The sequence below is a fragment of the Tauraco erythrolophus genome, chromosome Z, assembly GCF_009769465.1.
Source record: "Tauraco erythrolophus isolate bTauEry1 chromosome Z, bTauEry1.pri, whole genome shotgun sequence".
In the NCBI taxonomy this organism is placed as follows: Eukaryota; Metazoa; Chordata; class Aves; order Musophagiformes; family Musophagidae; genus Tauraco; species Tauraco erythrolophus.
In genome coordinates, this window is record NC_141496.1 from 47,550 (window position 1) to 59,570 (window position 12,021).

The window sequence follows — 12,021 nt, forward strand, 5'->3', positions numbered from 1 at the left end:
AATCCGTGAATGATGACTAAAGTAATTTTAGCTCAAAAAAAAAAATGAGGTTTGTCAAGCGTCACTGTTTTGGACTTCTCGTGACCTCACTTAGCAGAACGGTCCCACTGCCTGTAACCTTTGTCTCCAGCACTTTCAGTGATAACTAGCTTTGCAGGCATTTGTTTTCTGTCATCAAATCATTAAATGGTAATGCAATTGTTAGATTCATTTCCCCAGTTCTAATACATTTTGCAGCCAGTAACCATTCCCAGTTCATTAACTGACTGACCTCAGCATTAACACCCCCTCTGCTAGGGTTGCCTTGGAAACAAAGCTTCCTGTGCGTAATCCAAGCTTATCTAGCTCTTTATCCTACATGTGACCCTTAATTACTTGCTAAATTAGAATGGTTTTCTGAAAATCACAAGAGGAGGTTAATATGTTCTTCCAGAGCTGGTCAAGCTAAGATGACACTAAATTCACAGGGAATTCAAATTACATGATCCCTGAAGGCGTCTCTTTCAGATGGAAGATGAACTTTCCCAATGGGAGGCAGTGTGTCATGATAATGCTCCTGTCACTCACTTTCCTTGCCCTGCTTGTCCAGCTACAGCTTAATCCACTATGAACAATGTGGTAAGTAAATATCAGGTTGATTAATTACGGTGCAAGATTCAGTAACCGCTTGTGTTCTATAATTAACATTGTAATTGAAATTAAGTAATACACTTCATACCCAGATTTCTGGACTAGGAGGAGGAACAAGGGAGAATCCTCAGGGCTGCAACAGGAAAATTAAGAAAATAATAACAGGTCAAAATATTAATTGTCTCTTTAAAATTGTGGTACATTTTAAGAAACTCTATAGTCAAAAAGAAAAAATGCTTTCTTAATTCCAGATGTCTTGGAGTAGAGATGAAATGGGGTTGGTTTCTCAGAATATTGCTTACCATTTCTGAAAATAACTTTTTCTGCACCAATTTGATAAATGGAAATCATAAGAAAAGGTGCATTCTCTCCAGGATGCCCAGTGGGTTTCCTCTCCATTGTTTCCAGTGGCACCTTACTTAAAGGAGAGTCTTTTGCTTACGTGAGCAGCTTTATAAAGCTGTGCTGAGGCTAAAACGCTATCACACGGTCTCAGGAAAAAACAAAACCAAACCCCCCTTGTGTCCCAGCTGGAGAACACAGGCCAGGCTGAAGCTGAAGCATCTCCTTGGTAAAGCCAACAATGGGACTAACTAGTGCAAGTTACCTCTCCTCACCGTCTGCTCCTGGTTCAGCCCTCGGTGCCTCTGCCTCAGTCCAGGCTGGACTTGACCACACAATCTGTTTTGCAGAGGAGCTCTGGGCTGACTCCCAGGGGAGGCACTCTGCTGGTACATACACGGTGGGCAGGCCATACATCTCTCTTGGCAGACCAACACTGTCATTCAGAAGCAGCACTTGCAAGTTGCTTAGATGTCCTCCATCTCTTACTGACAGATTGCAAGAGCACTATCCTGTTCAATCTAGGAAGAAAGCACGTAGATTACTATTTACACGGTAGAGAGGAAAGACCACCTCCCTTGACCTGCGAGTGATGCTCTTCCTAATGCTGCCCAGGATGCTCTTGGACACCTTTGCCATCAGGGTGCAATTGCTGTTCCATGTCCAACATGTTGTCCACCAGGACCCCAAGGTCCTCCTCTGCCGAGCTTCTTTCCATCTGGTCACACCCCAGACTCTCCTGCTGCATGTGATTATTCCTCAGCAGGTGCAGGACTTTGCATTTCTACTTGTTGCACTTCACAAGATTCCTGCTGACCCATTTCTCCAGCCTGTCCAGGTCCCTCTAGAAACAGACCCACTGTTGCAACCCAAGCCTAGGAAACAGGTCGACTTCCTTCCTCCTTCTTCTAGGTGCAATAGGGCTAAGAATGGAAATGGGAGTGTGTACCGGACAAGCAGTGAAACAGGATAGGACAAGGGGCAATAGCTTTAAACTGAAAGAGGGCAGATTTAGATTAGAGATAAGGAAGAAATTTTTTTACATTGAGGGTGGTGAAACACTGGAACAGGTTGCCCAGAGGAGTTGTAGATGCCCCATCCCTGGAAGCGTTCAAGGCCAGGTTGGATGAGGCTTTGGGCAGCCTGGTGTAGTGGAGGGTGTCCCTGCCCATGGCAGGGGGGTTGGAACTAGATGATCTTTAAGGTCGCTTCCAACCCTAACCATTCTGTGATTCTATGATACTATGATTGGTTGTTCATGATACTCCATATTCTGAACATTTAAAGCCTTAGCTGTGCTGAGTGTTGCCTTTTTGATTGTGTAACCCATAGAGGTTTGTTTCTGTTTTGGATCAGGTAGATAAAAACTTTTAATCAGGAGAAAAGCCTGAAGAAGCCATGAGAATAATGCTCACAGAAAAAAAAAGCGGTCTGTATTTTCCTTTTTCCAGAAAAAATAAATAAATGTGAAGAATTCTGTTCTGCCTTTGCACAGCCATGCAAAAAAAAAGCTTTTCAGGACCACTGGTTTATTATTTTTGAGCACCAGCACAGCCACTGATAGAGTAACTGAAACGTGCATGTTTTCTTTGCAAAGTCTTCAACTACTTGCACCTCCACATTAAAAATTGCCTTTTGGCAAGCTGGTACACGATTAAAGCCTGGCCGTCGGAGTGTCTGTGGCTGCCTGGAAGCGAACTGAGGGCTCATCTAAAGGATAAACCAAATTCTTTTTGTGTTTGAACAAACACAGGTAACACTGACAAGTACTTTCCTTACCATGGGTCTAGACTGCAACTAGCAGGAAACTCTGCACAGAGAGAAAGAGGTGATGTTGCTGAAGGATGGGGAGTAAAGGAGAGAAGGGTGATCAACTACCAAGCCATTCAATGCAAGATTCATCTTAAATGAAGGTATATGTGATAGAGATGTCTGCTTCAGACCTCTCTCGCCCTACCACTGATATGTCAAAACTGGTAGTTCTGTGGCAGTTTGCTCAATGTCTTTTAGGCATCCACTTGAGAAGAGATGACCTCTGCCCTTTTCAGTACTCACTTCTCTGTCCTAGCATACAAGCAGCCTAGGATGGTCACAGCAGAGGTACGTGCCTACCTTGCAGATGTCGCTGTCTAAAAAGCAAGGTGAGATTAAGCTACTGTGTAACCATAAACAAGACACTTACTACCTACCTTAGGTCATGACCACACTCCAAAATTGAGACAAGTGATGTGGTCATGTCCTCAACTAACAGTTATACTGGCCCACCTTCCCATCTATGTGCAATTTAACCTGCAAAACCTCTTTTGCTGAGTTTACTGATAGTTTATGCTGTTGAAGAAGGTAGCTTACATGCACTGATAAGAGTCCTTTGTGCTAGTATAAACTATGCATACTATAGAAAAATTGGGGGTGCAATACCTGTGCAGACTGGGTACGATGATAAATAAACCCACAAGAACAGAACATTACACTAACTGCACTGTACACCTGTAGAACTAGCCTGCTGGGAGACATCTCTGGCAGAGATCACATTTTCTGAGATACAAGTTATCTCAGTGAGACCACAGTGATCTTCACAGCAGGCACTGCAACCAACACGGGCTTTAATGAACACTTCTCATGCAGTTAGCACTGCTGGAGGGCCTCCCAGAATAGCTACATGGTTACACACATGTTCACATGTATTGGTCATTCTTGCCTGGCATTAATCAAACCTCCTTGGCACCAAGAGGGATGAGAGTTTAACGGCTTAAGTGCAAGGGCCATAAAGGGAAGAGATGAAGAAAACTGGTCATTCACTGCCTTTTAAATCAAATATTTTGAAATTTGATATCCCTAGACTTTCTGCCACTTAGCCAATGTATGCTTAAAATATATGCCATCCAGAGGGACCTTGACAGGCTGGAGAGGTGGGCCTGTGAGAACCTCATGAAATTCAACAAGGCCAAGTGCAAGGTCCTGCACGTGGGTCGGGGCAATCCCAAGCACAAGTACAGGCTGGGCAGAGAATGGATTGAGAGCAGCCCTGAGGAAAAGGACTTGGGAGTGCTGGTGGATGAGAAGCTCAACGTGAGTCGGCACCATGCGCTGGCAGCCCAGAAAGCAAATCGTATCCTGGGCTGTATCCAAAGAAGTGTGGCCAGCAGGTCGAGGGAAGTGATTCTGCCCCTCGACTCTGCTCTCGTGAGACCCCACCTGGAATACTGTGTTCAGCTCTGGAGTCTCCAACATAAGAAGGACATGGAGCTACTGGAGTGGGTCCAGAGGAGGCATAAAGATGATCCGAGGGCTGGAGCACCTCTCCTATGAAGACAGGCTGAGAGAGTTGGGGCTGTTCAGCCTGGAGAAGAGAAGGCTCCGGGGTGATCTTACAGCAGCCTTCCAGTACCTAAAGGGGACCTACAGGAAAGCTGAAGAGGGACTTTTTACAAGGGTGTGTAGTGATAGGATAAGGGGCAATGGCTTTAAACTGAAAGAGGGGAGATTTCGATTAGATATAAGGAAGAAATTTTTTACATTGAGGGTGGTGAGGCAGTGGAACAGGTTGCCCAGAGAAGTTGTGGATGCCCCATCCCTGGAAGTGTTCAAGGCCAGGTTGGATGAGGCTTTGGGCAACCCGGTGTAGTGGAGGATTTCTCTGCCCATGGCAGGGGGGTTGGAACCAGATGATCTTTAAGGTCCCTTCCAACCCAAACCATTCTATGATTCTATGATTCTATGATATATTTATACATGTGCAAGTTTGTCTGTGTGCATACGTATATGCACGTACAGTTAGATTACTTCATTTTCTTCTTCAGCTGAGGGAAACGAGTAGCTGAACTGATACAGTTATTGCAGTGTAGAGGAGCCATTCAGTACAGAGTGATTACACAAACTAAGTGGAGTCTTCCTTTTTGACAGTATGGTAATTAAGAAATAATCATGGTGATCTGGGAAATCCTGTTCCTTGACTATAGACTGCTGTCAAGTACTCTGGAGTCTTGCATGCTCTGTGACAATTACGAAACAACTATGAAGTATTATATAAAACAAAGGGACAGAACTAGTCCAATGAAAGAAGAGTTGATGGCAAGAATTATACGTGCAAAAGTAGCTGCATAATGTTGTTTCATTTACTAATAATTTGAAAAGATTTAATAGAATATCATAAAGTTATGCAGCACGGCATCTGTTCTCTTAAATCACGTATTGCTTCTATGCTAGTGCCTCTAAGTGGCAGAATTTCAGACCTGCTCACGTGCGTGGGTGAGTGGGTAAGAAAGAGATTTGTTTCAAGGCGAGTGCATTTGGTTCTCTAGTCTCTTTCAGTGTGGTCCAGTTATTTTATTGGCATGAGAAGTTCCAAGACCGCTGCCAAAGGTATGAAGTAGACAGGATAGGGCCTCATGCTGTTCTGTTTGGATCTCTGACGCATATGCCATTTTATCCTCCTGAAGTAATTGCAGCATAATGTACTGCTCCAGTGTTCTAGAATTTTACCTGAAAAATTACTTTCTAGATCTTTAAAGAACAGAAAAACAGCTGAGTTTTCTGTGCCTAGTTAGCTGCCAAGAAGAGACTCCCAACTCCCTTAACATCTCCCACAGATGTACTCTGAAAACCCAAAATACATTATTAAATTATGTAGATCTATTTTAGAATATAGTTGGAAGACAGTATACAAAACATCAAATACTTCTTTCTCTATATTAACTTCTCAAGAATACTCAAGATACTTATATAAGTTCTTCTAAAATTTATCTCAGAAATATTTTGCTTGCATGTCTCATCTGATCAAAATAGTTGCTTAATCCTTTGTGTAACTGAAAAAGAGAATGTACCTTTCCCAGTTAATATATAAGGTTTTACTTTCATCCATGCTGGAGTAGATGTGTGCCATTTTAAAAAAAAATAACTTAATCTCTCCTGAACGACTCCAAGATCATCCTCTTCTTTAGCAGGCTCTGAACCTACTTACCAACTCTTAAATTGCTCATACTCACAGATTAGGTAAGAGGGAAAGAAGGGATGGCAGAAACAAATGGGTAAGAAAAAGGTAGAACAAAACACAAGGGTAGAAAGAAACTGGAAAAAACAGTCCTGATAATTATTTTCTTCTGGAAGAAGGCTGTAAGAGCGATAGGTGGTATTTAAGAGTGAAAGAGGAAGTTCTGTTTGTTCAGTCATGGATTTCACAGGGGCACAGTCTGGTCAGGCGGACTGCCGCTCCAGTGAAACACAGCTGACACCTGACCCTGCTCCGCGACGCTGCGCACTGACGGACAAGTACCCGTGTTTCTCACCTTTATAAACCAGACCGTCTCTGAGGCAGCGTCCAGCCCACTGACCAACTTTCACCATCGGCTCACATAATGGAGGGAACGTGTCACCAAATGGCTACTTTGCTCACTTCCACGGAAGAAGGTTGGTCTCCTCCGTTGTGAGAAACGGTACGGGTTTTTCTGCAGGACTTCGGACTATTCTAAAAGTGAACAGATAGAGGCTGTGTAAGTGGGATCTTTACTAAGGAAGTAATATCGGGGGAGAAGAACGGATTATTTACCCTTCGAACACTCTGCAGACTGCTAACTGCACGCAGCCCTGCGACAGGCCGCAGCACGACCGCCGGAGGGCCCGCCAGGCCCCGGCTGCCTGTGGAGAACGCTGCCGGCCTTGGAGCGGCGCGGGCACCCCTGAGGGGACGGGGAACGGCCTCGGGGGCGCCGCTCCCCCAAAGGCTCACACACACGGAGCTGCCTGGCACGGCCGGCAGCCCGGCTCCCTCACAGCCGCTGAGCCCCGGGCTCTGCCGGACCCCTCCGATCCCCCTGCGGAGCCGGCCCACGGGGCCGCGGGAGGCAGACGCCGGCCTGCCACGGCCAGACGCAGCGCCCGCCCGCCGCCCCGCCCGCCGCCCCAGCAGCCCCGCCCCCGGGCCCGCCCCTCCGCCGCGCGAGCCCCTGTCGCCCCGCCCACCGCCCCTCCGCCGCGCGGGCCCCTGTCGCCCCGCCCACCGCCCCGGCTTGCCCTTTGCCCGGCCCCCGCGCTCGGCCAATCGGGTGGCGCCCTGTTGGCTGTGCCCGGCGCCCCGCGGCACGTTGCAAGATGGCGGCGCGCGCGCAGCGGGGCGGCCTGACGGCGGCCCTCCTCGCCGGTGCCCTGTTCGCCTTCGGCCGCTTGCCGCTCGCCCTCGGGCAGGTGGCGGCGGAAAGCTCGGCGGCAGTTCTGCCGCACCGCCGCTTCGAGTACAAGTACAGCTTCAAGGGGCCGCACCTGGTGCAGGCGGACGGGACGGTGCCGTTCTGGGTTCATACGGGCAGTAAGTGCCGGGGGGGGCCGGCGCGGGGCGAGCGGCGCCGGGCCGCGCCGTGTTCCTTCCGTGCGGGCAGCGCTGGCCGGCCCCGCGGGGGGCACGCTGTCCTCGTTACTTGAGGACAAGCGGCGGGATGGAGCCTCCGGAGGCCGCGGCCGGGGGCCCAAGGGGCGCGGTGAAGATGGCTGGGGCCGGCGGGACTGTTCAGCCTCAGCTGGGTTCCGGGAGCGGGCAGAGCCCCGCAGCCTCGGGGCCTTTCCTGCGGGTTCCCACGCAGCTCCCGAGGCACAGAGGAGATCCCGTGAGAGCGGTAAGATGGCTGCAGAGCCTCCCCGCTGCCGTTGACGTGCGGTTCCGAGTCACCCGTGACCTTTCCGTGTGGCGGGAGCTCCGCCGCCGCGGGGAGCCGAAACCCTCCGTGGAGCGATGATGTGTCACTTCGGTCGGAACGAACAGGCCTCGTGCTCGTGTGGCGCACCCGAGACAGACAGCCCGCTGCTTCTGTGCGCCCAGAAATCCTGTCGGATTTCGTGATGGGAAAGCTTGGAATGGAAATCGTGCCATGGCAGATACTTTACTGAGCGTGGTTTATGCAGTTTATGTGTCCTCTGCGAAACTGTCTGCAGATAAGCTTTTTCTCCCCGCTTTTTTAAGTGGATAATCACAAACATAAATTTTATTTACTACATGCAAATGAATAGCCTAAACTATTACAAAGAAAATTAGAACATCTGTTTTGAAAAAGCACAACAGAAATCTGTGGTTTGTGAAAAGTCGTGTGAGATACAGCAGAAAGGTAAAACTGTTTCTTTTTGGTTTTTTAATTAATTTAACATGTATCTTAACAGCGAGGCCAGTGTTCTGTTGAAGTTGTACATTGTGGTCCCAAATGAAAGGTGATTAAGTCTTCCGTAAGGCAGTAGTAATCCAGTCTTGAAAGTAAAGGTGGGAGTTTGGGGTTTTTTCCTCTCTCAAGTGGTTGAGTACTCCACTAAAGTGTTACTTTGAAAACTGCTCTCTAGTTGAGGAGGCCCAAAAATTTGGTGAGTTTAGAAGACTTGTTGTTGGCTAGTTATGCACTTTTAGATATTCTGTGTTGGTTCCTTTCCTTTCTAGATGCCATACCAAGTGCAGATCAGATTCGTATAACAACATCTTTGAAAAGCCAAAGAGGATCAGTGTGGACAAAAAACAAGTCAGTATTTGAATACTGGGAAGTCGAAGTGACCTTTCGAGTTACAGGAAGAGGCCGCATTGGAGCTGATGGATTGGTATTAAGAATTTGATCTAACTGGAAAAAACACCCAAACAGACATGCTTTAAAAAGGGAATCTTGACTTATGACTCTTACTTGCTTTCTGTAATAGGCAATCTGGTTTACAGAAGAGCAAGGCTTGGAAGGTCCTGTTTTCGGGGCAGCTGATAAATGGAATGGTGTTGGAATTTTCTTTGATTCCTTTGACAATGATGGAAAGGTGAGTCAGAAGCAAACTCTTCTAGCAAAGATTATAAATTAATTTCCTGCTTGTTTTGTGGAAAAAAAAATAGGATGTTATTTTCCTGTCTCCCCCATCATAAATTAAATCTCCCCCCAAGCATAAATTAAAATAGTTGAGTTTCCGTTATAGAATTTAGTGGAGTTTTTCACACATTTTTTTTCACCTTGAAAGTTAAAGCATAACACGTAGTGAATCTCCACTGAACATTGGTTCATGTGTTACGTTTAGAGGGCAAATACCGTGTGCATACGTGCAAGCGGAAATTTGGAATGTCCGTGCATATTTGAAATGTTGATCCATCCGAAGATATGTGCTTTATTGTGCCAAAATAGGACACTGGAAACACAAATCTCTATTCCTGTCTTCAGAGATGCTCTTTATCTTGGTACAAATCTGACTGGAGTAGCTCAACTGCAAAGATTCTGTAGCGGATGGGGGTGACAGTTGCTGTTTTGAATTTCCAGTTTTCCAGTCCAGAATGATCCTGGGAAACTTTAACGATACGTAGTAGGTCTGCTTTGCTTTTTTGCTTTTCCTAAGCCCCACACAGCCGCTCGCTCGCTTACCCATGATGGGATGGCGGAGAAAATTGAAAGGGTAAAAGTGAGAAAACTCATAGGCTGAGATAAACGCAGTTTAATAGGTAAAGCAAAGGCTGCGCACTCAAAACAAGGAATTAATTCACTGCTTCCCCTTGTCAGACAGGTGTTCAGCTGTCTCCAGGACAGTGGTGCGCCATTGCACTTAATGATGACTTGGGAGGACAAATGCCGTAACTCTGAACGTCTCCCCCACTTCTTCCCTCAGCTTTTATTGCTGAGCATGATGCCATATGATCTGGGGTATCCCTTGGTCAGTTGCGGTCAAAGTTGGATGTATTAAGTCGTGTATCAGTTTCAAGAGCTGTACCTTCACCACATATGAATTTCTCCTATCTATGGCTTTTATGTTTCTGTATTTCTCAAATGATGGTAATTGGTAGTATATCCAGGAACTTGGTGTGTTTTTTCTCACCCTTAACTAAGCAAAGAATGTAGCAGTCTTTTGCAAAGCATGGAGCATGACACAGTGCTACTCAGTCGTTTTGCATATGTAATCCTGAAGTACAGAAAGCATAAAAAACCTTTGTGATGTATCTGTAGCATAAAGACTTTAGGTGCTTTATCACAGAAAGGGTGTCAGTGATTTTACTTATGTTTCACTTTGAATTAAACTATTCCATTTGTTTGCTATTTCTTCTTCCAGAAAAACAATCCTGGAGTGGTTGTTGTAGGCAACAACGGAAACCTTCTGTATGACCATCAGAAGTAGGTTTATTTTCAGTGTTAACTGTGAATGTTTGCTTTTGAATGATGGAATGTTGCATGAAACTCTGAGAAACATGAAAGTTTCTTTCATATGAAACTTTGTTGTTTCCTTTACATTTGAGTTTTTCTATTTGTTAAAACCCTCTTTTGGCAGTAACAGCACAGAAATTGGCAAATGGTGGATATTTAAATGGCATATGCCCTTTGGGATGGGTGAACTCAAATAGATGGAGGTGCAGACTTTTTACCTCTTCATTGTTTATGGGTATCTTCCACACATAGCTAACAACTGACAAAAGTGACCAACCGAAAGCTAATTTCCTTTTACTAAAATCAGTCGATTTAATTCTGATTTCTGATGATTGTTTGTCAACAGCACAATTGACATCTTCTTGGATTCTCTGAGAAGAGGGTGTCTAGTTTAGTTGATGCTACCTGGACTATAGCTTATTTCTGTCTCAGTTCATGGGTGCAGAAATATATCTTAGAAGCAAACAGGTTTCCACATTATTGCATTCTGTTTATATTGTGTCCTGTGTAAAGCATCTAGTACTGTTGATCCCAGAAAAGCTCAGTGCAGTTGTGGGACAGCTTTTGAAAAACTTGCATATTGGATAATTATCGTGATGTTGCTTAGTGATGCACTGATGCTTTTTTGTCTTAGCTGATAAATCTTAAGATATAGTTTTATGCAAGTTGTCTTCTTGCATAGTGATGGTTCCACGCAAGCATTGGCATCCTGTCAGAGGGACTTTCGTAACAAGCCCTATCCTGTTCGAGTAAAGATAACGTACTACCAAAAAACATTGGATGTAAGTACTCTGAAATAACATAATTACTTGTGTTTCTCAGCTTTTTTAAGTGTGAGGTTGTTGCAACTATTTGAAAACTCAAAGACCCCATATGTTAGTTCCAATATTCTTGAAAATGTTGAGCTCAGTAGCAGAAGTTGGAAGGAGGTGCAGTATGTTCAGATGGTAGACAAGTTCTTTTAGCTTCATTAGTGCAACTGTAGTTTCCTGAGCTGACTCGGCAGGTATTGCTGATTTTTCTGATGTTACTTAGGAGTCAGTTGTGCTAACGTATTTGTATGTGCTCAGACCCTTCTGTTGCTGTTGACGTGTCTCTACAGGTGTCCCAAAGCCAGCTTCCAAGCTTGTTCCTTGGCTTCCAAGTGGTTGAGCGAGCTGCTCAACTTGAACGGTATTTCTCGAGCTGATCTGAGAGCTGTAGAGGGTTTTGTAGCTGATTGTAAGAGGTTCTTGAAATGTGACTAAAAAACCGAAGCTTGCTTTTTGACAGTAGATTTAAATTTGCTACTTGAGGCTTCCCACCTCCAAGAAATAGTAGGACTTTGAAGATCACAGAAGGTAAAAAACCACTGGTATAACGGAGTCTTCAAGACTTCTTAAACACTATTCAAATGACTGTCAATTCCTTCTAGATAAGGAGAGAAAAATACTAAGATGGTGCCGGATTGCGACAGCCTATGAAGTGTGTGTTTCTTGGCTTCTGATTTCTTCTGAGAAGGTGCTATTCATAGGTATTAGCCATAAAACACACAGCTGTCATTTTGTAGTAAAAGTTTCTCTAAAAGTAAACAAGAACGCACCTAAAAGAGGCTGGACCTTGTACTGTGTTGTAATGGTAAAAACTATGTGTTATTCTTGAACGAAAATTAAATTTCTGACTCCAAGGTTGCTCTCTTTTTGAATGTGCCTGGTCCCCGATGCGTTATCTAGGCGCTCCCCTGGCCCAAGTGTCGCTGCTAACCTTAGCAGTTCTGCAAATGCATTTGTGGAGGAAGAGAGAATCTCTCTAAGCTTAGAATTAACCTAAGAACAGTAAGGCATGACTCTAGTAGATCAGGCCAAAACTTTGTGTTGCCCAGAACCTTATTGAAACGTGTACTTCTGATAGACTGGCCTTTAACGATCCCTGAGTCAGG

At 45.4% G+C, this 12,021-nt stretch overlaps 1 protein-coding gene and 1 long non-coding RNA gene across 6 annotated transcripts in view; one reads left to right on the forward strand and one right to left on the reverse strand.

Moving 5' to 3' along the window:
- Positions 1 to 277: 277 nt before the first annotated feature.
- Positions 278 to 6,553, reverse strand: LOC147526301 (uncharacterized). Its single transcript, XR_015222935.1, has 3 exons — positions 6,518 to 6,553; positions 6,258 to 6,436; positions 278 to 1,493 (listed from the first exon to the last, which is right to left on the reverse strand). It is a non-coding gene; the product is annotated as an uncharacterized LOC147526301 (long non-coding RNA).
- Positions 6,554 to 7,059: 506 nt separating this feature from the next.
- Positions 7,060 to 12,021, forward strand: part of LMAN1 (lectin, mannose binding 1) — a 29,862-nt gene continuing 24,900 nt past the window's right edge. For all 5 annotated transcript variants that reach the window (XM_086629275.1, XM_086629276.1, XM_086629277.1 and 2 more), the window contains exons 1-5: positions 7,060 to 7,273; positions 8,384 to 8,538; positions 8,635 to 8,742; positions 10,012 to 10,073; positions 10,786 to 10,885. In XM_086629275.1, coding sequence (XP_086485401.1) covers positions 7,060 to 7,273; positions 8,384 to 8,538; positions 8,635 to 8,742; positions 10,012 to 10,073; positions 10,786 to 10,885 — 639 coding nt within the window. The remainder of the gene's footprint in view (positions 7,274 to 8,383; positions 8,539 to 8,634; positions 8,743 to 10,011; positions 10,074 to 10,785; positions 10,886 to 12,021) is intronic.